Here is a 22,081-nt window from a genome sequence, read left to right as displayed (position 1 = left end):
TTGCCCTTGGAAGAGGCAACATAAAATACCAAACAGATATCATAAATACTTATGCACAACTTGAAATTTAAATAAAACTGACCTGCACCATGATACAAAATAAAACTTATCTTACGTTGAAAAAAAAAAGGAAAGGGAAAAAAAGTAGAAACCTTAGGTATCATAACAAGATTATCTCACCTTTATGTCTAACAAGAAACTTTCTTGTACAAACATGGCAAGCTGAGAACCATCCTCCTTGTTAAGGAACACAGTCACACTATCAATATTCATATTTAAATAAAAGACTGCACGATCTTTACCATAACCCAGCAACCCTTCAATACGCCCACTTTCTTCAGTCTTGTCTTTACTGATCAAAGATTTATCATCTGAAATTTTCATCTCATCTGTACCACTCCTTGAAGTATTTGCAGCAGCCAGATCAAAGCCAAAACCAATCAAAGCGACGAGAGTGGGTCGGTTGCAGAAGAACTCCAGTTTGGACATGCGAATGCTCATCTAAGATTTTGTTTGAATGAATAGCATGTCAGTTTAAGGCAAATATATACTATGAACTTCAATGTGAGGCCAAGATTCTTGGTTTTTTACCTGCGTATCTATACCATCGTAATCATGAGAACCAGAACTCCTGGCCAGAAAGGTAACTGACACAAAATCAGAATCATCACCACCTTGTGCTTCATAAAATATCTCATCAGAAAAAGTTTCTTGTATTGAATCTTTTTCATGAATCAAGACCCCTGCTAACTCAGATCCTCCACGATTATCGATGTATCCCATTATGCCACATTGAGCCACATCCATGTCTTGTGAATGAAGTCCAAGATCTCTCAGAGACAAAAATTCTGGCAAAGCATCTGTAAAAGTATCCTCATCCTCCAAAAGGATCACAGACACCTCTTTTTCATGGGGATCACCTGTACCCTGGGAAGACAAATTGTCTTTCTTCAGCACAGAGCACGCCAAATATTGTGGAACTTTTCGTAGTTGACCTTGAAGCTCATCTTTAATCCTCAAAGAATGTAGCTTCATTTTCACTCGTAGTTCTGTTTCACAACTGACTATGTGTACCTGCAAGGCAATAAGGCTAAATACTAAGAGCAACAAAATAATTATATAACCAGATATTAACCTTTGCGAATTCAACAAAATGATGTATCATAGCAGAATAGAAAGAAGTCATCCCTCACAAACAAGGAGAAACCTGTAATCTTTTGAGTTTACTCGGTCTAAACTGTTTTCTCTGTTTGAGGAATCCTGGGAGTGTCTAATCTAGGCATTTTTATGTCTGCTACTCTAGTATTGGGCAGACAAGGAGCTTGTGGATGGGGCCACTTTTTTTGGTTTGTAGATCATTTCGCTTGAACAGAATGCTAGAAATTTTAAAAACAAACTTCAGCTACTTCACATGGCCCAAGATAAGATGATTTCTTCACTTCTTTTTGGGCTAATGCACATAGTTATTTTGATGGTATGCCTTTATCTACTTTACATACAGAGTAATTAGATTTGTAGTCTAGGTTTTTTTTTTTCTTTTTGCTCGCAGGATACCGTATCCTCATTTCTTCTTATTTGACAGCTCTTTTTCCACTATAATATTTCCTCTTCTTTAATGAGAATTAATTGTAATGTGAACTTAGTCTACAGGCTTCACCTCAATGGTTCTTCGGCATCCAAATGTTTTTAACATGGACCAGAACAAGACTCCTATATTTTACTCCTTAGAACTGAAATTAAGGATCTTTGATTTCGAATGAAAAGTCTAATTGGCACTATAGTACTGGCATCATCTGGTTAAGAACTGGGAAGACAACCTGGATTCTGGTCCAACAGAGATTCTTCATTAAGAGTGCAGATCAGCTAGTCGACATGATGACTCACGCTGTTACTAGTGGCCATTTATGCATCACTATCCAAATTGGGCATGTGCGATATCTATGCCCAACTTAAGGGGAAGAGTTAGCGTGAATATAGCTGTATTATTTCTTAATCTATCCTTTATTTTAGGAATATATATAGATACATATTTGAACTACCTCTTAGTCTTGTATAAGTATCTCGAGACATGAAATAAAATCATCTAGCTACTTGTCATTTTATACAAACCTTTCCCCCTACAGCACGAACTTCAAGTATTAAAGTCTCTTCAGGTTCCTCGTTAACTTTTCCCCCGGTCTGCACAACAATATAAACCAACAAGACTCCTAATCAGGATACCGAATAAGACAATATTTTAAAGCAGCTAAACTCCTTGCCAAATTCTAACAACTTTAACTAGGACAAAGACAATACTCCTACCTAGGTGATGCATTTCATTTATATCAAAAGCAACTATAGAATGGTTACATCTAACCTTTCCATATATACACAACTTTGTTTCCACCAGCGCCCCACTGATAACAAGATCAGCAGATTTCACATTTCTTGGTTGAGGATCATCAAAGTCACCAGCACTATCACTTACTTCACCAAGCACATCCACTGATGGAGGCTCCTACAAGCATATGTAACAAAATTTCAGCGTAGTTGCAAAAAGAACAAGTCAAATATAAGAAAAAAAATGACATCAAAATTATACTGAAGCTTGATATATGGTTTGCGTGAGTTCTTTTAACCAAGTTGCCTTTTCCACCTCCCTTTGAAACTCAATCACCCAGGTGCTAGAAGATTCCAGAGCCTAGAACACAGATATCATACTATTATGAACTAATAACAGTGGAGTCCATTTATAATGTAATATAGAATCTTCTCCAAAATAAAAATCTAATGTAGCACACGAGAACAGTAAAAGAGAAAAAACAGAAATCAAGAAGAAATAAGAAGAATGGAGAAATCAAATAGAGGAAATAACAGGAAAAAAGAAAGTAACAACGAAAACTGAATAGCCAAGAGAAGAACATTCTGAATACTAGTTGGAAAAGCATTTTTATTCCATCATAATCCTCATAATCACAAAACTAGTACCACTCGATAGGTACTAATTTACAAAATAAAGAGAATATCAACACTTTCTACATCTTGCTAAAAGTCTAATAGCTAATATCTTGCAAAAGGAAGGAAAATCCATGGATCGACCCTATCGTCTCCACCCCATAGGAACTACGAGATCACCCCAAGGATGCCATCGGTATGGTCGTGGACCAACCATAGAACCATATTCAGTAAGTAGAATGTAGTTGTTATCAGCTCTCAGGTCGGGAAGTAAAGGCCAAAGAAGGGCAATCACTCATTCTTAAAACCAACAATCGAAAGAGTCGGATAAAAAAAGGGGAAAAAGCTCTCCGTTCCTAGTCTCTTGTAGTTGGATCCTCCAGAACCACAAGAATCCTTATTTAGAATAGGATTCCAACTCGGCACCTTTTGAGATTTGAGAAGAGTTGCTCTTTAGAGAGCTGAGTACGATAAAAATTGTAAATTGCGTTCGGATGAGAGTTATTCTCTATTGTTGACCTCTACAGTAGAATCGGTCGGGAGCCTGATAGGTAGTACTTTACTCTATGGCGAATGTCAGCGATTCGAGTCCACTTATCTCCAACTCGTGAACTTAACAGATATAAAACTATATGATAACACCAAATTTTTCCGATTCATAAGTTAAAAATATTTAAATAACCTTGCCAATTATAAGGATGTTTAAAGTTACTAAAAACTTTAATTTATCATTATTCAACATCATAAGACAAAATAGAGAATATAGGTCTAGAAAACTATTATACATAATGCAATTTTGAACTTTTATAAGCTGTTGATAAATTTTATCCCCAAGCACTCCATTTCAAAGCAAAAAAATTGTTAGGATAAAAGATGAATGTGTATGCAGCGTCTTACTAATTGTTAGAAGAATAAACATAAGATTACATCATTACACTTACTATTATGTTGGGAGAATATTCCATGGTACTTATACAGGCATATATGCTCTTAAAGAAAATATTGTAACTATTTTATATGTAAAAATATATATATACATAGGTAAAAGGATCCTTACTTCAAAAAAAGAAATAGGAAACTTAACTATATAAGAGAGACCTATATTAGAAAATAGCAAGGAAGGTCATGTATAAGGTGAAAGACCACCCTCAGTTTGGAGCATATATATCATATAGACCAACTTAGGTGCAAATGAACTTCATATGATCTCCTCCTACGAATTTTGAAACCATAGCTAGCTGGTAGTTGAGCTCACATGAATAGTTCAAATCATATTATGGAGAAGTTTATAAAATAACAATCAATCGCAACATGTTACATTTTCCCTAGGTTGCTGCTTCGCTATCTCTAGTAACTTCATAGGTTGCGATTTTAGAAAACAAAGTTCATGAAGTAGACGTTTCAACCAATCAACTCAAAGTACTAGTCATAGCTCAATACACTGATTTAGCACTAGATCTGAAAACCACAGAATCTGCTTCTTGGTCTTCTATGGCATCATGTTACCACCAATTAACACATAGTATCCTATGTTGGATCTATGAAGAGAAGCAAAAAGTAGCCAAATCTACATTTATATACCCTTGGATAAAAAAATAATTCTTTTTTAGATAAAAGCAGAAAAATTATTGAGAAAGGAGAGAGAAAAACAATAAAACCCCAGAGAATAAGACATCCTCAAAATTTTCAAAAAAAAAAAAGTACTAAATGGAAAGAGCTCCCCACAAGGGGAGAGAACAGAAATGGAAACAAACTAGCGGCTGAAAATAAAAATGCTACCCTTCCACTGATAACTCTAAACTTTGACAACTACTTATCACCAATTTCTACAAATAATCTTGCTGAAAACCTTTTATGTCAACAAGCTCTTATGATTCACAACTTCTGTGGGGCAACTCCTTCAAGCAAAAGCTGTAATATTCAAAGAAACAACATCCTTTTACAGGAAAACTAGTCCTTATCTCCCAAGCGGAGCTCTAAGGTTTCACAAGCATTATTATTATTTTTATTTCTTTTTATTTCTTTTTTCTTTTATAGCAGCTAGACCTAAAAATATGTGACATCCTAGTTAAAATGTATAGATTGCGAATATGAAGAATATAACCTCAGAAACCAAAAAACCTCAATGTCTAAACTTAGAAACTAGTCTGAAAACTTGAGAACAGATTTGAAAAGAAATGAACATCTCTAACAGAGATGACAAATAAAATCAGGTTGAACTATTCAACTATTGTTTAGGGAAACACTTGATGACCTTGGATATCAGTGCATGCATATCATTCATCACGTTACAGTCACCATAATTGATTGATTTTTCAGCTTTGGACTCATCTTGGCAATGCTGACACAGGATCAAGATTGATATCACTTCCTGATTTCGAGATCGCTACCTAGGAGATCCAGCTTGACAGCAAATGCACAAAGAGGGAACCAGCACTTTTGTGGTGGCATTCAGCAAAGGTAGGAGCTAAAAAACCAGGGTTTGGGCAATCAATGCATTATGAGATGGTTGGCAGCCGCACTGTACACCACCTTTTTGCAGCAGCCAGAGATATGGTGTAGCCGACAATAGGCCTGTAGATTTTGCAAATTCTTTTTTCCTTTTTGGCTTTACTTTTTTCTTGTTTTAGGAAATTGTTGGGTTTCCTTCTCAGGAGGACTAAAGGAAACAAAAGACAAGAAATTTTGGCAATAATTAAAGGAAAATAGATTTCTTTATGAAAAGAAACTGGGGATATAGTGTTTCTCTATTTTTTTCATGCTAGATGGCTCAGAAGAGGTTGTGAAAAATAACAGAGAGATTTACTTTCTCTGTTCTAAAACCAAACTGAGAAAATAAAATGAAAGTGAACTATGATATTACAATTGTCATTATGTTGATTAGTACAAGGTATTTGTTAAGCTGATCACCACAACATGGGGATAACGTAGCTGTTGCTGCGGAACCGGTCAACACGCAGTTGCTGCACTATCCCATTTCCTCCATTATCCTTAGTTGCTTAAAAGTAAGAATTAGCAGTTTTATTTTTATGTATTTAAACCGTTCCCAAGCAGTAATGAAGGCAGGCAATTTTGGAATCAAAAAATCTTATGGTTTATTCTCACCAGAATAGAATTTCTTTACCAATTTCCTTTGCCTTCTAACTGGGACCCATCAATTTGTATCAAAACCATGTCTACTAACAAAAAAATGATTGGAAACCTAGAAGTCAGCATTGGTAGATTGCAAGACATCCTAAGCCGGATGGAGGAGGGATTCGCCGACAAGTTCCACCAGATTGAAGACACCCTCAAGCGGCTGACAGACACCTTGCTGGTAAACTGTGAAGGTCCCAGCAGCAACACGTCAGGCTAGCTTGGCCAAACGCGACCATACCGCAATGAGCTGAAATCACTAACGTAAATGGTGACCTACACAGATGAGCAGATAAAGACAGAATCAATGGATCATGATCCCCTTCAGGGTCAGGTGCTTTATGTTACTTTTGTTAGAGGTGGGACCTATCACCTCAATTTGCAAGAGTTTGTTGATTGGGAGCATAGGAGCAAAATTGCTGGCAGGGCGCACATGTGCGAACATGATGCTCACACAACTATGCTTCTGGGTGCTGCGAAGTTAGTTAATTAGTGCAAGGAGAAATTCAAAGGAACTATAAGACTTATCTTCCAACCTGTTAAGGAACAAGGGGCGGGTGCATCTCAGATGATACAAGGAGCTCATTGTAACGTGGATGCAATATTTACGATGCACATTGATTACGGGTTATCCACTGGAAGCATAGAAATCCTTTCAGGGCCAGTTTTAGCTTCTGTTTCTCTCTTTGAAGCCAGGATAGAAAGAAAAGGTGGGCATGCTGCTACTCCCCATTTTACTACAGATTCAATACTTGTTGCATCTTTTACAATTTTAGCTCTTCAACAACTCATCTCAAGAGAGCATGTCCCCTTGGACAATACGATTTTATATAATACATCCTTGCAGCCCCAGGAGAAGAATACAACTGTGAGAAAGGACCGGAAGAGCCAAAAAAAGAAAAAAATAGAAGAACTCAAGGGAGAGGCAAGGGATCCCAAAAAAAGGAGACATGCAGCAATCTTGCACTACAACAGCAGGATCCGAAAATTAGACCCACCATGGATGAGGTTCTCGACAAATTATTGAAAATTCAAAGCGGCAAGCAAGATGCCGGAAGAAAATGTCACATGGGAAACTATTGCAGTTTTAAGAAAAATTAAGCTATCTGAACCTTGAGGACAAGGTTCCTAAAAAAGGGAGGAATAATGTTAAGCTGATCACCACAAACGTAGCTGTTGCTGCGGAACCGATCAACAAGCAGTTGCTGCGGAACCGATCAACAAGCAGTTCCTGCATGAAGCAGTTGCTGCACTATCGCATTTCCTCCATTATCCTTAGTTTCTTAAAAGAAAGAATTAGCAGTTTTATTTTTATGAATTTAAACCCTACCCAAGCAGCAATGAAGGCAGACAATTTTTGAATCAAAAAATCTTGTGGTTTATTCTCACCCAAAAAGAATTTCTTTACCAATTTCCTTTGTCTTCTAACTGGGACCTATCAGTATTTGTATAGAAAACCCATGAACAAGAATAAAACAAGAGTGTAACACCACACTATATAGGAGATTATCTATATAGAAAAAGACTACATAGGAAATATATTATTTTTCTTTCATAGATATTATATTAGAAATATTCCTATTTCTCTGGCATTAACCGGTAATCACATATGCAAGACATCAAATATCTGGTTTGGTTTCATAAGCATGTAAAATAGTGTAACAGTATACACACTTAAGGAAAACAAACTATTGAATCTCTGAAAGCCAACGACATACCCTCTGAATGTCCATCCCCCTGAAACTCACAGCAATGCAAAATGGGGAACCACCAACATTTACCTGTGGGACCTCAAACACCTGTCTACCAGCCATGCTGCAGGGTTGGGAAAGTTATATAGATTATAATAGGTGCAGAACATTCAAATCCAAAATAATGTTTGGAGAAAGGATCAATATGGCTATGATTGCTAATAATCTGTAAAAGCAAAGCAGATACTTATCGAGAAAGACTATGAAAGGATCAAACCTCAAGTATCGCTGGTAAGCTGGGGATATTTCAGATTCAAATACATAAAGATACAATCCGGATAACACAAGGAAACATGGCTGCCATGTAGCAACTGAGTTTCCAATGCCCTAAATCAAGGAATTGTACAATGGTTAATTTCAGTTAATACACATGGGAAAAAAAAATATCTGAGCACATTATTTCCTTAATAATTTAGCACACACCCTCCAAACTAAGATTCTGGCATGAACTGCAAGATCAGCGGGATTCCAAGGGGCCACTACAGTCTGGAAATTATCAACAGTAGACTGACCACAATTTTCCATTGTACCATATAGGATGTTTAGTAATTCCATTAGTCTGAAATATCTTGCAGGTGAAAAGTGAATGCCAAGATTTGGTACTTGAACAGAAATACGTGTTGATGGGCAATGTGGACTGGCTACTTTAATCTTCAATAAACACAAAGACAAGTATAATTAGCATAAATATTTGTTTAGCTTTTATCATCAACCAGTGCTGACTAAGTCATGAAAGATGAAAAATTCCACCTGATCAACAATTACAGCCATCCCACACCTATCAATAAGAGAGTAGAAGTGGTCCTCCTTTTCCAGCATAGGAGACAAAGTCAACTGATTATCAGAATTTGCTACAAGTAAACTGCAAGTCTCACTATCAGAACCACAATCTGTAAAGAAGGCAGCAATATCTCTCCCAGAAATGTAGAAACGGGAATATGAGTTTTGCCTCTGATCAGTAGACCGACTATCCTGCAGGAACCATTAATTACTTGAAAATTTCGGGTACAACTACAAGCAACTGAAAAGGCAAAATCTAAGACACTGGCATAAAAGAACAATGATCTCTTCCTAGCATGCACCAACTTTAACACCTCAAGGGGTAGCTAGACTTTGATTTCCTGGCTAATATCTGGATTTTCTAAAAATAATAATAATAATAAAGCCTTTTCAGGAAACATACCATGGTGTTTAAAGTAAAATGACCAAAATCTAAAAGAAAATGGCCATCACATTTGGAAGAGCCATTTGGCCTTAGAGGAATTCTGACTTTCGGAGCATCAAGATCAATGTCGAGAGCAAATCTGAAAACCCAACAAAAAAGGTGGAAAATGAGTATATATAATGCAATTTTTCCACAGGAAAAAATTAACTAAGAAGAATGATAAAGAATCAGATGCAGCATAATTCACCAAAATCCTTATAAATGAGTTAACTTTTGTTCCACATAGTAGAAACATCTAACAAAAAGTTGTTCCTGTTAAGAAGTTTGTATATTAAGTTAGACTGTTGGTTAAGTAGAGTAAAGGGCATATTAGTAATATACCCATGTTTGCAATCTTTGTGACTAATTATGTTCCCTTGTATTGCTACTATTAACTTGTATATATAGGGTCTTGATACACAATAAAATATTAGACACTCTATTCTTCCACATGGTATCAGAATTATAGGAAATATATATAACTTTTTGCAAAAATCCTAAAACAACCTTTATTGCAAAAAGACAAAAGGAAAAACCTTAAACCCACATCCAGCCTTCCTGGCTATCCAACATCAGCACTAGCAGGTCTTCATAGCTGAAAAACATACCTACTGCACCGAAAAACACCACTCCTGTGCTGGAAAACACCCTGTTCCAGCATGCCTTGCTCCAGCAAAAACTGCTCTATTTTGCCCCTGTTTTTGCGCTCTGTTTTTTTGTTTCAGTTCTGTTTCATGTCCTGTTTTGCTTTGTTTTGCGCAAAGATCTCCGATGTTCTCGCGGAGACCTATTTGCTTTTCAGCATTCTGTTCTGCTATGTTTTTGGTGCCCCTTCTCTGTTTCAGCTGCAATTCCTCTGTTTTCAAACCTCTATCCGACCGCAAGCAACAACTCTGGCTGCTGTTCCCTGCAGCCGCACAACAAGTAAACAGCCACATAGCTAACCAGCGGGCGTCTACCCTGTTTTTTTTTTCCTTGCAATAAAGCAGCTCTAATCAGCCACTATTTTAATCGGCCTTAATTACCCTAAAAATTTTAGATCAAGTCGGAGACTATGTCCAAGTTACTGACCAAACATAGCAACTCAAGTCTTAGTGAATTCAAAGCAAAGATTGAAATATTAAGAACTTGACTTGAGTCCTTGAAGAAACAAACAGGTACCTATTTATTGGCACACTCATATACGGTTTCTACCTCATGGACTAAATACTTCAGATAAATCCTTTACATTCTCCTGAATTATAGACTTGGGAGCCAAAGATCACATGATCAACTCCGCGCAATTTTTTATTGTTGAGTCACAGCCACAAACCACATGTTGACTCATTTTCGACACATACACATATGTCTAGAGACAAAGCTTGATTAGACCTACTAATTTACAATAGCTTATTGACACTTAATGGATTCAAAATGGCAGTCCAAGCGAACAACTTTATCTTAAAATGAGCCTTAACTTGCTAGAATACCATGGTAAACAGGCTATGATAACAATAAAAGTGTTTGGTAATGTGGTCTGAAAAAGATTAACAAGTATAGATACCCAATGATTCTAGTGTTCATATCCGTAACTGACTGTTGGGATGGTTAGGAGAGCTCTGATAGGCTCAATAGAGTAAAAAATTCATCGACTTCTCTATTGTTCAAGTTAAAAACAAAATGAAAATTTCAATTCACATTACCGTTGCAGAGACAGAAAAACTGACTAATGGGTGCTTTATTGCGTGAAGAAATGAAAAATCAGTGGGGAATTGCATAGTAATGACTGATATTTTATTATTTAATCAGTTAAAATTATCTAATTAAAATTTTATGATAATAGTAATCTTATGTAATTACAATTCTTGTAAACTAAGAATTTCCTTATCACTAAATTATGAAATTTTATAAATACCCTATATATAATAACATAAAAGGTAAGATATAATATTTATATTTTTTCTCCAAAATCAACATAATATCATAGTCAAATAAAACTATTTTAAGGTTCTAATTTTAGCATTTCTTTCAATCCTAAAATAGCACAAAAGGCTAACTTGGTACTCACTTATACAAATCTACTCTCATCACCACCCAAGACAGGTGTCCTACACTCACTGATGGCCTTTCCCCGACATCGCGGGCCACTGTAGAAGTCCGTGAGCCCCATGCGCCGCCGCCGGCCACCATTTTCAGCCACAATTTCACCAAGAATCACCACATAAACTGTTAGAAGGTTCAAATTGGGCACAGATGTAGAGAAAATCACACCAGAAATGCTCGACCTGGCCGCCGTAGATCTTCTCTCCAGTGTGCGTACTCTCTCTAGCTCTCTGATTGAACTGCGCACAAACAAGCCTTCTTTGCACATGAGCCGCTCCGACCAGCCTTTTCTGTCCTTTTTCCGACTCCTCTACACGCATCCACCTCTAGTTTGGCACGTCGGCACAGACTTGCTTCCTTTGAGCACAAGCCATTCCGATCAGCCTTTGCTGATCCTTTTTCCGACTCCTCACATGCGACTGTCTCAAGTTTTGATATACCGGCATAGATCTGCTTCCTCTGCGCATGAGCTGCTCTGGCCGATCTTTTTTGGTCCTTTTTCCTGCTCTTCTGCACACATCCGCCTTTGGTGTCGCGCTACCAGCGCCGATTCTGTTCCTTCACATGCAAGCCGCTTGTGATATGCTTCCTCCGCGTGTGAACCGCTCCGACCGGTTTCTAATCCTTTTTTCGACTCCTTTGCGCGCGTCCACCTTTGATTTCGTGATACCAACGGCGATCTAGTTCCTCCGCACGCAAGCCACTCTGACCGGCCTTCTCTAGTCTTTTTCTAGCTCCTCTGCGCGCGGCCTTATGCTTATATCATCCGTCTTTTGGCGATTAGATAACAAATATTTTCACTGAAAACTTCCAACAAATCTCTTCAAAACTTGATCTGCAAGTTGGGCATGCGTGATATCTTTACACCAATCTGATATGAGGTGTTGATTATGATATTTTATTATTTCATTATTTAATTAGTTGAGATTATGTAATTAAAATTTTACAAAAATAATAATTTAATATAATTAGAGTTTTAGTAAAATAAAAATTTTCTTATCAGTAAATTAACAATTCTATAAATACTTCGAGTGTAATAACATAAGGGGCGAGAAATCAAATTTATAGTTTTTCTCCAAAATCAACACATGATCATAAGGGGTCGCCCCTCCAATACTCCTCTTATAATAGGACCTTGGACCCTCCTTTTGAAAAATAAATAAAGGACCTTAGAATCTCTCACCTTACAGTGAGACAAAGGTGTAAAGAGGTGTAACAAATTGGAGAGAGCCTTTCATTGGCTTTTGTGCTAGGTGGAGCTCCTAACAATTTTATCCCATCCATTCCAACTCTCATGGAGATTTTTAATCACTTTGTGCCATAAAAATTAGATTCCTACAAAAATGTTATAACCATTTGGTCAATCATGACAGATTTCTAGATTTTACACAATGCCAAAACCTCTGCCTCCAGAGGTTTTAGATTTATAACTGTCTAGCTCATCAAATGACCCCTCTATTCTCTTAAATCCTAGCCCAAAGGAATTTTCTCATCACTCCCGATAATATCTTAAACAAAGACAAGTAATATAGTGCGATACTAGATAACCAATCATAAGCTCTCCACCTCCCATAGAAAATAGCTCCTTTTTCCAAATCTCTGAGCACCTTTACTAACCACCACATCCCAATAAAATTTGCACCTAGGCTTACTGCCTAATAGGAAATTTAAGTAGGTCATTGGCTATCCTTTACACATATATTGTTCAGCTAGGTCATTTGCCACATTTAAACTTACTCGTCTACTTTTGTTCATATTAATGTGGAGTTCCGAAATGTACTCAAACATCCTCATCAATGTGAGCGCATTAAGAATGATCTATCACCATGTGATAGGAATTAAACTGTGTCATCCTTGTACTGAAGGTAAGACACCTCTATTCTTCCATTACCAACCAAACAACCTCATATTTCTCCTCTTTCCACCCTCTTGTCAATATCCTACTCAATGCATCTACTACCAAAGAAAAAAGAAATGAAGACAAAAGATACCATTGCCTTATCCCTTATATACACAAAAACCATTCTTAAGCCTTGCCATTCACTATAATAGCGAAAGAGACAAATTAAAGATAACTTTATATTCATATACATAATCAAATTTTAAGGAAATGTACTTTTCTTCTTGTTAGAATATCACAAAATATATTACAGAATATTTTTATATAATTATTAGTTGATTTCCTAGCATTAATATGGTGGTTTATGTTTCTATATATAAATCCCTCTTTTATGTATACATACCCCTAACTCTGTGTAACAAAAATATGTAAATATTCAGAATTCCTTTCTCTAAATCTTATATGGTAATAGAGCTAAGGTTAGGGTTAGGGTTTTATGAATCAAATTATATCATATTAAAAGAATGGTTGAACAACTCATTCCCGGTGCTGGAAGAAGACAACCAACGATCTTCGGCCAGTTAAGAGTGGTGTACGCAGGAGAAGCCGTGGAAGCAGTTCTCGCGGCGGTTTGAGGCTACGTGCAGCGGGATTGCTAAAGGAGAGCATCCCCGAGCGTCTTGGGTTACCGTTCAAAGAAAGAAGGCATAGAGGCGCTCAGTTAGCCGGTTCTGTGCACGAAACCAGAAGGCTGAAGAAGGGAAAGCGGCTACGGAGGAGATCGTGCGACAGCAAGCGATTCTCTGATTTCCGGCGCAATTTAAGGTGTTTCAGCGAATGTCATTCTGGATCAGGGTGTACATTAAGGTTCTGTAGTGATTTCCGGTCGAAATGGGGAATTTTGATGTTTTCTGACGACGGCGCGTGGTTTTCTGACGGCGGCCCATGAACTTCAACAGCGGCATGTAAGCTCTGGTGGTGGCAGTGTGGTTCTCTTGGGTTTCCGTGTATGATGAGGTATTATGTTTTCTCAAAATTTCTGTCCTATTTGCAATATTTTCTAGATACCTCTGACGATTATTTTTTGAGTATTCTGAGTGGCATATTTCTTTGAATATGCTAAATTCACTCAGTATCAAGAATTTTTAAATAAACTTTCTGTTTTCGTTGAATTAGAGAAAAAATGTTTTATCTTTTCGAACAGATGGGTGATTGTTTCTGATACTACAGATCACATGACAGGTAATCTTAATATTTTTTTCAGTTTTTGATCACACAAAACACATTTTCCTGTAACTATTACTGATTGGTCGACTTATAATGTTGTGGGTCGGAGATTACAAACCAATTTGATGGAGATGCTCTTTACAGTCTTTCTTTTTCCAAACAAATCTTTGTTTCTGGTGCAACCTAAGATATTTGGTAGCACCTGTTATATACAAAATGTGCAACCGACCGTGACAAAATTAGATATAAAGGCCCTAAAATGTGTATTTTTAGGATATTCTCGCCTTCAGAAATGATACTGGTGCTACTCTTCTTATCTCAATAAATATTTAATATCAACTTATGTAATTTTTTTTAGAGAATACATTGTTCTTCTCCTCATTGTCTAAATCTACAAGTCAGGGGACGAACGAAGAGTGACTCATTTATAATTTTACACTAGGTGCCTCTGCTGAGCAAACAGATAATAATATTTCTTTAGATGATGTGTCTCCAACCTCACTTGAGCAAATTGATGATAGCGTTAGTGTGCCCTTGACCCAAGTACCACCACTGATTGTTCATATTTATTCCAGAAGAAAACAAACTCATTATATATGTCCTGCACCAGATCCTTCGTCATCTGATTCTGCCTCACAAAACCTTAATCTCCCCATTGGTATTCGTAAAGGTAAACGTCAGTGCACCATTTCTCAACCAATTTATCTCATTGCTAGCTATGTTTTGTATGATCATCTGTCTCCTTCGTCTACTTCTTTCATTACTTCTATAGACTCAATTTCCATACCAAAGACAGTTAAGGAAGTTGTGAATCATTATGCTTGGCATAATGCAATACTTGATAAGATAAATGCATTCGATAAAAATCATACTTGGGATTTGGTGAATTTACCTAAAGGAAAAAGGATTGTGAGGTGCAAATGGGTCTTTTCAGTCAAAGTAAACCCAGATGGTTCAGTAGCAAGACTTAAAGTCCGACTTGTAGCAAAAAACTATACTTAAACTTATGGGGTTGATTATTCTGAAATATTTTCTCCAGTGGCAAAACTTACATTTTTTTTGTTCATTTATTTTCATTCCAGCATCTCACAATTGGCTCTTACACCAGTTAGATATCAAGAATACATTCTTTCATAACGACCTTCTAGAAGAAATGTATATGAAACAACCACCTGAGTTTATTGCTCAGGGGGAGTATAGGAAAATATGTCATTTGAAGAAATCTTTATATGGACTGAAGTGGAGTCTCCATGCGTGGTTTGACAAATTTAGTGAAATAATTCTAGAATTCGGGATGAAAAAGAGCAAGTGTGATCACTCAGTCTTTTATATACAGTTAGCAGCTGGTCTTATACTCTTTAATGTCTATGTTGATGATATTGTTATTATAAGTGATAACTGTGCAGAAATATCCTCTCTCAAATCATTCTTACATATTAAGTTTCACACCAAAAACTTAGGTCAGTTAAGATATTTCTTGGAAATAGGCGCAGCAGGAAACAAGAAATATTTTTTTATCTCAGAGGAAGTATGTATTTGACCTACTTGCAGAAACTGAAAAGTTAGGAGCTAAACCGTGTAACACTACAATGGTGCCAAATTTACACCCTAGTAAAGATGATGGTGACCCTCTCGATAATCCGCAAAGGTACAGACAATTAGTTGGGAAACTGATTGCATATCATGTTAGTGTTGTTAGTCAATTTATGTCTGCACCTACAGTCAAACATTGGGAGGTTTTGAAACAGATTTTGTGTTACCTAAAAGGTGCTCCAGGACTTGGTATACTGTTTAACAATCATAGGCACACTCACATTAAATGCTTTGCAGATGCTAATTGGGTTGAATCTAAAATTGATAGAAGATCCACGACAGTTTATTGTGTTTTTGTTGCTGGGAATTTGGTATCATGGAAGAGTAAGAATCAGATCGTTGTGTCTCGATCCAGTGTAGAGTCCAAATACAGAGCTATAACTGTGTCCACATGTGAAGTCTTATGGCTTAGTGGAAGTAGGTTTGAATCCCATATTACTTGCAAAACTCTAGTGTGATAATCAAGTTGTTCTTCATATTGCCTCAAATTCGGTGTACCATGAAAGAACTAAACATATTTAGGTTGATTGTCACTTCATTCATGAGAAGATTCAGGAGAACTTGATTTCTGCCGGTTATGTAAAAACAGGAGAACAACTAGATGATATATTCATAAAAGCTTTAAATGAAACCAGAATTTAATATCTTCGTAACAAGCTGCACATGATCAATATCTATGCTTCAGCTTTAGGGAGAGTATTAAAATATTACAAAATATATTATGAAATATTTTTATGTAATTATTAGTTAATTTCTTATCATTAATATAGGGATTTATGTTTCCATATATAAATCTTTCTTCTATGTATATATACCCCTAATTCTATGTAATAAAAGTATGTAAATATTCAAAATTCCTTTCCCTAAATCTTATACTTCTTAAACGTCGCTCTAGTGTTGAGAATAAGGTAGCAGATACTCTTACCAAAGAGTCTATTATTCTCGAAAGCATTAGTACACAAGTAATTGGTTTCAAGAGATTGTAAGATCAATAATTTACTTCTCTAAATTTTGGTTCAATTTATCAGGGAATTAGAGAGGATAATTGTCAGAACTACATAGATATTGTCATTTATGATGATTATCTCTTTAGAACTACCCTTAAGAGACTTTTTAGAATGGGAAATGCATGTTTGAGGTCTTAAATCACTTAGGACGTTATAAGACCATTACTCCTACGGATGATAGGTTTTATTGATTGTCCTTGAAGTAACACGTTTCAGAGTGGTATCTCAAAGTCATAATTGTTAGTTAAGGAAAGCTAAAAGAAAAGAACACAACTCTCTATACCCTTTAACCTATTCCGCATAAACCTTGACAAGATATAAGCATGGATTTTATTCTTTGATTGCCTAAAACTTTCCTAGAAAATGATTCTGCTTTAGTTGTCGTTGATAAACTTTTAAAATGACAGATTTCATTCCCTGTAGTAGAGCAACTGATTACTTTTCATATTGCAAACTAGTTCTTCCATGAAGTTCAAAAGTTACATAATTTGCATATCTCCATTATATCTAATAGGAGATGTTAACATTGTTACTTTTGGAAGACGTTTTGGAAATTATGTAAACATATTTAAAACCCTCAAACTAATGGTGAAACAAAAATGGTCGATCAAAGCTTGGATAACCTAATTAATGCTTGGTAAGTGAGAAACAGGTAATTGGGCCATAATTTTATCAGTTGCTGAATTTGTCTGCAATAACTCTGTTAACAAGTCAATAGCTAAGAGTACTTTTGAAATTATTCTTTGTTATTTCCCTTGCACACATATTAACCTTCTACCACTACCCTTTGACAATAAAATTTCTGGAACAGCTGATCTTTTGCTAAACATGTTCATGATTTACGTGTTGAAATTAGGCACGAGATTATTTTCAATAACTGAATTATAAACTTGAAGCAAATTTACATCGTAAACCAACAGAATTTCATACCCTTCCTAAATGATATCCCAACAATTCTGTGGAGAAACTATATGCCTGAGTGCTTGGCCTTTTTCTTTCTATTAGACCTCTTAGCTCCTGTGCATATTTGATTAACTTGCCTATTCATATGAATATTAATCCTATTCTCAGTGTGGAATTTAACACTTTATCAAGGCACTTTTGGGCCTCCTTTGTCTTCAAGTATTCCTAAAGGACAGCAGTTACTAAGACTCCTTCATTGTCACAACCATACGAAAAGATTGAAGTTATCTTTGAAGAATCATTTGTGACTTCTCCTAATGGTGGTACCTGCCGTTTTCTAATTAAATGGCATAGACGTTGAATTTTTTACACTTTTTAGATTTCTGAAAACTAATGTAGTGAACTTGATCAAGATTTCTTGAAGCAGCATGTTCAGTCGGTGTCCCCTGAGTCAAGGTCTGTCTCAGTGGAGGAGAAAGACTTAGAACTAATAAAGGAAAAATAAACATTTAGAGAAGTTTTACATTGAAAGGAATAGGAAGATCTTGTTTCGAAGAAAAAATGTACCAAAAGGAGGGGAGACAGAGAAGCAAACAATCTCTAAACAGAAAAGTTTTCCCCAAACCACTTTGGAGGGAAACCTAATATATGCCCGAAGAACAGAGCCAGCAAGAAATCGACCTATAGATCTCAACCCTTGCAGCCGAAAGGAGAGGCAGACAATTGTGTTTAATAGCAATGACACTTAATAAGCTAAAGCCAATAACAACCAGACATAAAAACAGTAAGAAATTTGAGAAAAGGAAGATGGACATGTGGATCGAGACGAAATGTAGAATACTGGAATAAGAAGATCATTCATATGATTTACTGTATTTTTGCTACCTATAAATAGAGTACCCTAACTTAATTATTAAGCATATCAATCCTATGATTATTATTCAAACATTGAGTTTTTTATTTGAGTAGGAGTTATCAATTTGAGTACTGCTCCAAGATTTCTAATTTGTTCCTAATAAATTTTCTTGAGGTTTCCTTCTCAAGTTCTTTAGTCATATTAGGTTACAAGTTAAGTTAGACAATAAATCTATAAGGCTCCCTACAGGAATGGCCCTTAAGCCAAAAAAGATGTTCACCTCCTCGAAACCTTTCTGTCTTTATAAATGACCCAAAAGAGAGAGACCATAGTGAGTACCAGCTGCATCTATATTGAGGAATATTAAGCCATCAAGAAACTCAAGACATGTATATTGAGCTTGTTCCTTTACCTGAGCCCCTTTCCAAAACAGCAAGTAGCAAATATAGGGGGCAGTTCATAACTTTCATTCCTAATTTTATGCCAAAATTCTAACTTGTCTTAAGACCATCTTCTATATAAATCAAATGAAACACAAGAAGAACAATCAAAAGCATATAAAAGAATATAATATAAGAAGGCAGCATATACTAACTTGCTTTGCTCCTCCAGTACCATTTGGAATTGCTCTTGGGCTCTTCGAGTCACTTTCTCAAACTTCATCTGGGATTATCATGGAAAGACACCAAAACATGTGTGTTCATTAACTAATATCTATGCACTTACATCAATAAATATACGATAACATGCATATACCTGCATGAATGTATATAAAGCATGGAGAATACAATATTCAACCAACATACACTATTACCTGCAATGCAGTTGCCGTTTCCAGTGCAACAGTGGGGCTAACTGCATTACTCCTCTTCACAAACTCCAAGAAGCGGTCACAGCTTTCCCTCAAAACCTACAATCGTCCAGAGTAACAATGACGGTGAGATAGGAGAAGCTAAGAAAAAAAAATAAGCAAACAGATCAAGAAAAGAAACTTAACCCATCAGCATATCAGCCCATTTCGTATTTTGTCATCCAAAAAGGCCCTCATGTTACTTACAATTTGAAATTTCTTAAAAAAATATAATAGATAGACCTCTTAGTCGAATGCCTTAATCACTCTACTCGATTCTTCCCAGCCTTACAACTCTGTTAAGCAAACATAGTCTATAGAATCTTCAGATTCATCCTTCAAATCTTTTTGTCTTTCTTCTTTCACTTCCTTTGAGTTGTAACCCTACATAAATGCAATATCCAAATAGATTTATTCTCCTGATGTTTCTGTGATGCGCACTAGAGACCTAGAAGCTAATAGTAGGTTACACTCTGAGTTCGCTTCAAATATTTGAGATAAGTTGCTTCGAGAGTTGGGCCATCTGCCACTCTTGAGGTGTTTCTCCATACCTATTTGAGTAGTTGGATGAGGTCATAGAGTAAGTTGGGAGGAAGACTCGTTACAGGCTATTTTGTTTCGTAGCTAGAACCAAACACTAGATTTTTATTGAAAAGAAATATATTAGATGCAGAAAGGGCAAAAACACCTAGAAGAGGATAAGTTATACTCCAGAGAAAAAAGGAGAGAAAACATAAAGAAAACAAAAGAAAATATGAAATCGCAACTCAATCCCTCTACTGCTTGGAGAAAAAAATCCCTCCAGAAACCATTTGTTGTAGCCCAAGTAGACACTAAGCAAAAACTCTGATTCCAATATAAATAACAAAGTTGGCAAGCAACCTCAATGTGCTTAGTTCTCTTATGACAAATTCAAATTTTTGAAGGAATGTAGATTGCTAGTTAGCGATCAAACAATAACTCCATTGATCATGATTGTGTAAAACCAAATTCTTGAAGACAGAAGATTTCATAAGAGGACGGCATAATCAAGAAAAAAACAAACAGACAATTTAGATATTTAGTTAACTAGCTAAAAGAACATACTATTCAACAAAGAATTGAAACTGCAAAAAGAAGGTAAGGTAAGAGATGATTCAGTACATCCTCTCTTTTTTGGAAAAAGAAATATTATTAAGATAAAAGAACAAAAAAATACAACTATTGAAAGTAAGTCGTCCTCACAAAAGAATTATGAATAAGACATCATTTATAGTTGAGCATAAACCCAAAAAGCATCTACGGGAAGAAAATAATTGCCTCTTAGTTCTGATGAAGCTCAATGATTGCTAGATCAGAATAGTTTCAGTGAGCTTTGGCTCATAAGAGGCCTAGAATATCACCCTCTCCCATAACTCCTGAAGTGATGAGTAATGGTATTCATATATCCTTCGGTTCCTCTCTAGCCATATGCACCACAAACCAGCAACGACGACCCCTTCCCACAAGGGCTAATAGATCCTATAACCAATAGCAGGGGAAGCTTGACCCTTAAAAATTTCATGTAGTCGTCTTTAAAAATTGTCAGAATGTCGACCTCAATCATTAATAAAGGATGAGCCTTGTGGTTCAATTATATTTTTAATCAGATCTTTTGGCAAGGTGGTCTGTCAACCAATTCCAACCATGATCCCTCGTAAAAGTGGGTTTATGATATACCTCTATAGTTCTCTGAATAGCAACCACGATGACCTTACCTCCCCCCCTGATCTTCATTATCTCTGAATGACTGAGGCAGAATTACCACTACCAGTATTCTTGGACAGGAGCATCTTTAGAGGAATATTGCAGTCTTCATGCAGAACTTCTGTAAAAATAGAAAGTTGAACACTCTAAAATTTGAGAGGGCAGGGGCTCAGACAAAGGTTCTAATCCTATGACAAAACGCATAGTCGCTAACTATTCTTGTTGTTTGTGCATTGTCTTCACAGAAGATGTTACAGGCCGAATTGTATCCAAATCTTCATAAATTCATTGTAGCCTGAGAAAATATTTGATACTTGTTTTCTCACCTGTTGTAGTAATAAACAAATAAAATAATACAAACCAGTCATATTGTTGACATACAAGAGGTTGAAATATGAGGTTCTATGGAATTCGACAATAGTAGATAACTTGTGGATCTTCCTATTACCAATTATCTAACGTTGAATCAGTAAGATATATTAATGCTTACCATGTCCTACTAGGTACACCTTTACCAATTTAGATTATTACCAGTAATTATTCTCTTTCATACATTACATAATGATTTGGACATAGACAAGATAATCTTAGTCGCCATATAGCTATTTGAAACCATAGCCACAAACACCCAAAAGAAAAGTCCCAAAATAAACAAATTTATCTGCACAAAATGCTGTAAAAAAGGACTTGAGTTTAAAAAGATGACAGTACAAGGTACACCATTCACCATCAAAACTTGTTGGAGCTGAAGAAAAGAGCTTCAAGCTTTATGGTGTAGTGCGTTCCTTATTTTGTTTTGGGTCTTATGGTTCAAAAATAATTCCCGATATCTCATAGTTTAAATCTATACTGAAAACCTGCTTATAGATATCCCAGAATTTTAATATGCATGTGCTGTCTATGGGTAACAATAGATCAGCCAGCCTTGTTGAATGATTCTGCCACCTAAACAATGTCCAACCTTTGAGTAACAG

The 22,081-nt window shown here is 36.1% G+C and overlaps 1 protein-coding gene across 3 annotated transcripts in view; it reads right to left on the bottom strand.

The window, feature by feature from the left end:
- The window catches only part of LOC110808326 (calcium-dependent lipid-binding family protein), an 81,259-nt gene that overhangs the window by 32,354 nt on the left and 26,824 nt on the right, over window positions 1-22,081 (bottom strand). For all 3 annotated transcript variants that reach the window (XR_015818970.1, XR_015818971.1, XM_088219452.1), the window contains 12 exons: window positions 19,347-19,442; window positions 19,128-19,195; window positions 9,004-9,124; window positions 8,571-8,792; window positions 8,244-8,471; window positions 8,038-8,147; window positions 7,788-7,884; window positions 2,582-2,680; window positions 2,357-2,497; window positions 2,110-2,178; window positions 592-1,074; window positions 181-501 (listed from right to left, as the gene is read on the bottom strand). Coding sequence is in view for 1 of the 3 variants with exons in the window: in XM_088219452.1 (XP_088075578.1) it covers window positions 181-501; window positions 592-1,074; window positions 2,110-2,178; window positions 2,357-2,497; window positions 2,582-2,680; window positions 7,788-7,884; window positions 8,038-8,147; window positions 8,244-8,471; window positions 8,571-8,792; window positions 9,004-9,124; window positions 19,128-19,195; window positions 19,347-19,442 (2,055 nt within the window). In the remaining 2 variants the exon portion in view is untranslated. The remainder of the gene's footprint in view (window positions 1-180; window positions 502-591; window positions 1,075-2,109; window positions 2,179-2,356; window positions 2,498-2,581; window positions 2,681-7,787; window positions 7,885-8,037; window positions 8,148-8,243; window positions 8,472-8,570; window positions 8,793-9,003; window positions 9,125-19,127; window positions 19,196-19,346; window positions 19,443-22,081) is intronic.

This window comes from Carica papaya, chromosome 5 (genome assembly GCF_054855325.1).
Source record: "Carica papaya isolate Zhongbai chromosome 5, ASM5485532v1, whole genome shotgun sequence".
Classification (NCBI taxonomy): Eukaryota; Viridiplantae; Streptophyta; class Magnoliopsida; order Brassicales; family Caricaceae; genus Carica; species Carica papaya.
Note: the sequence above shows the minus strand (reverse complement) of the source record. Positions and strands in the feature narration are given on the sequence as shown.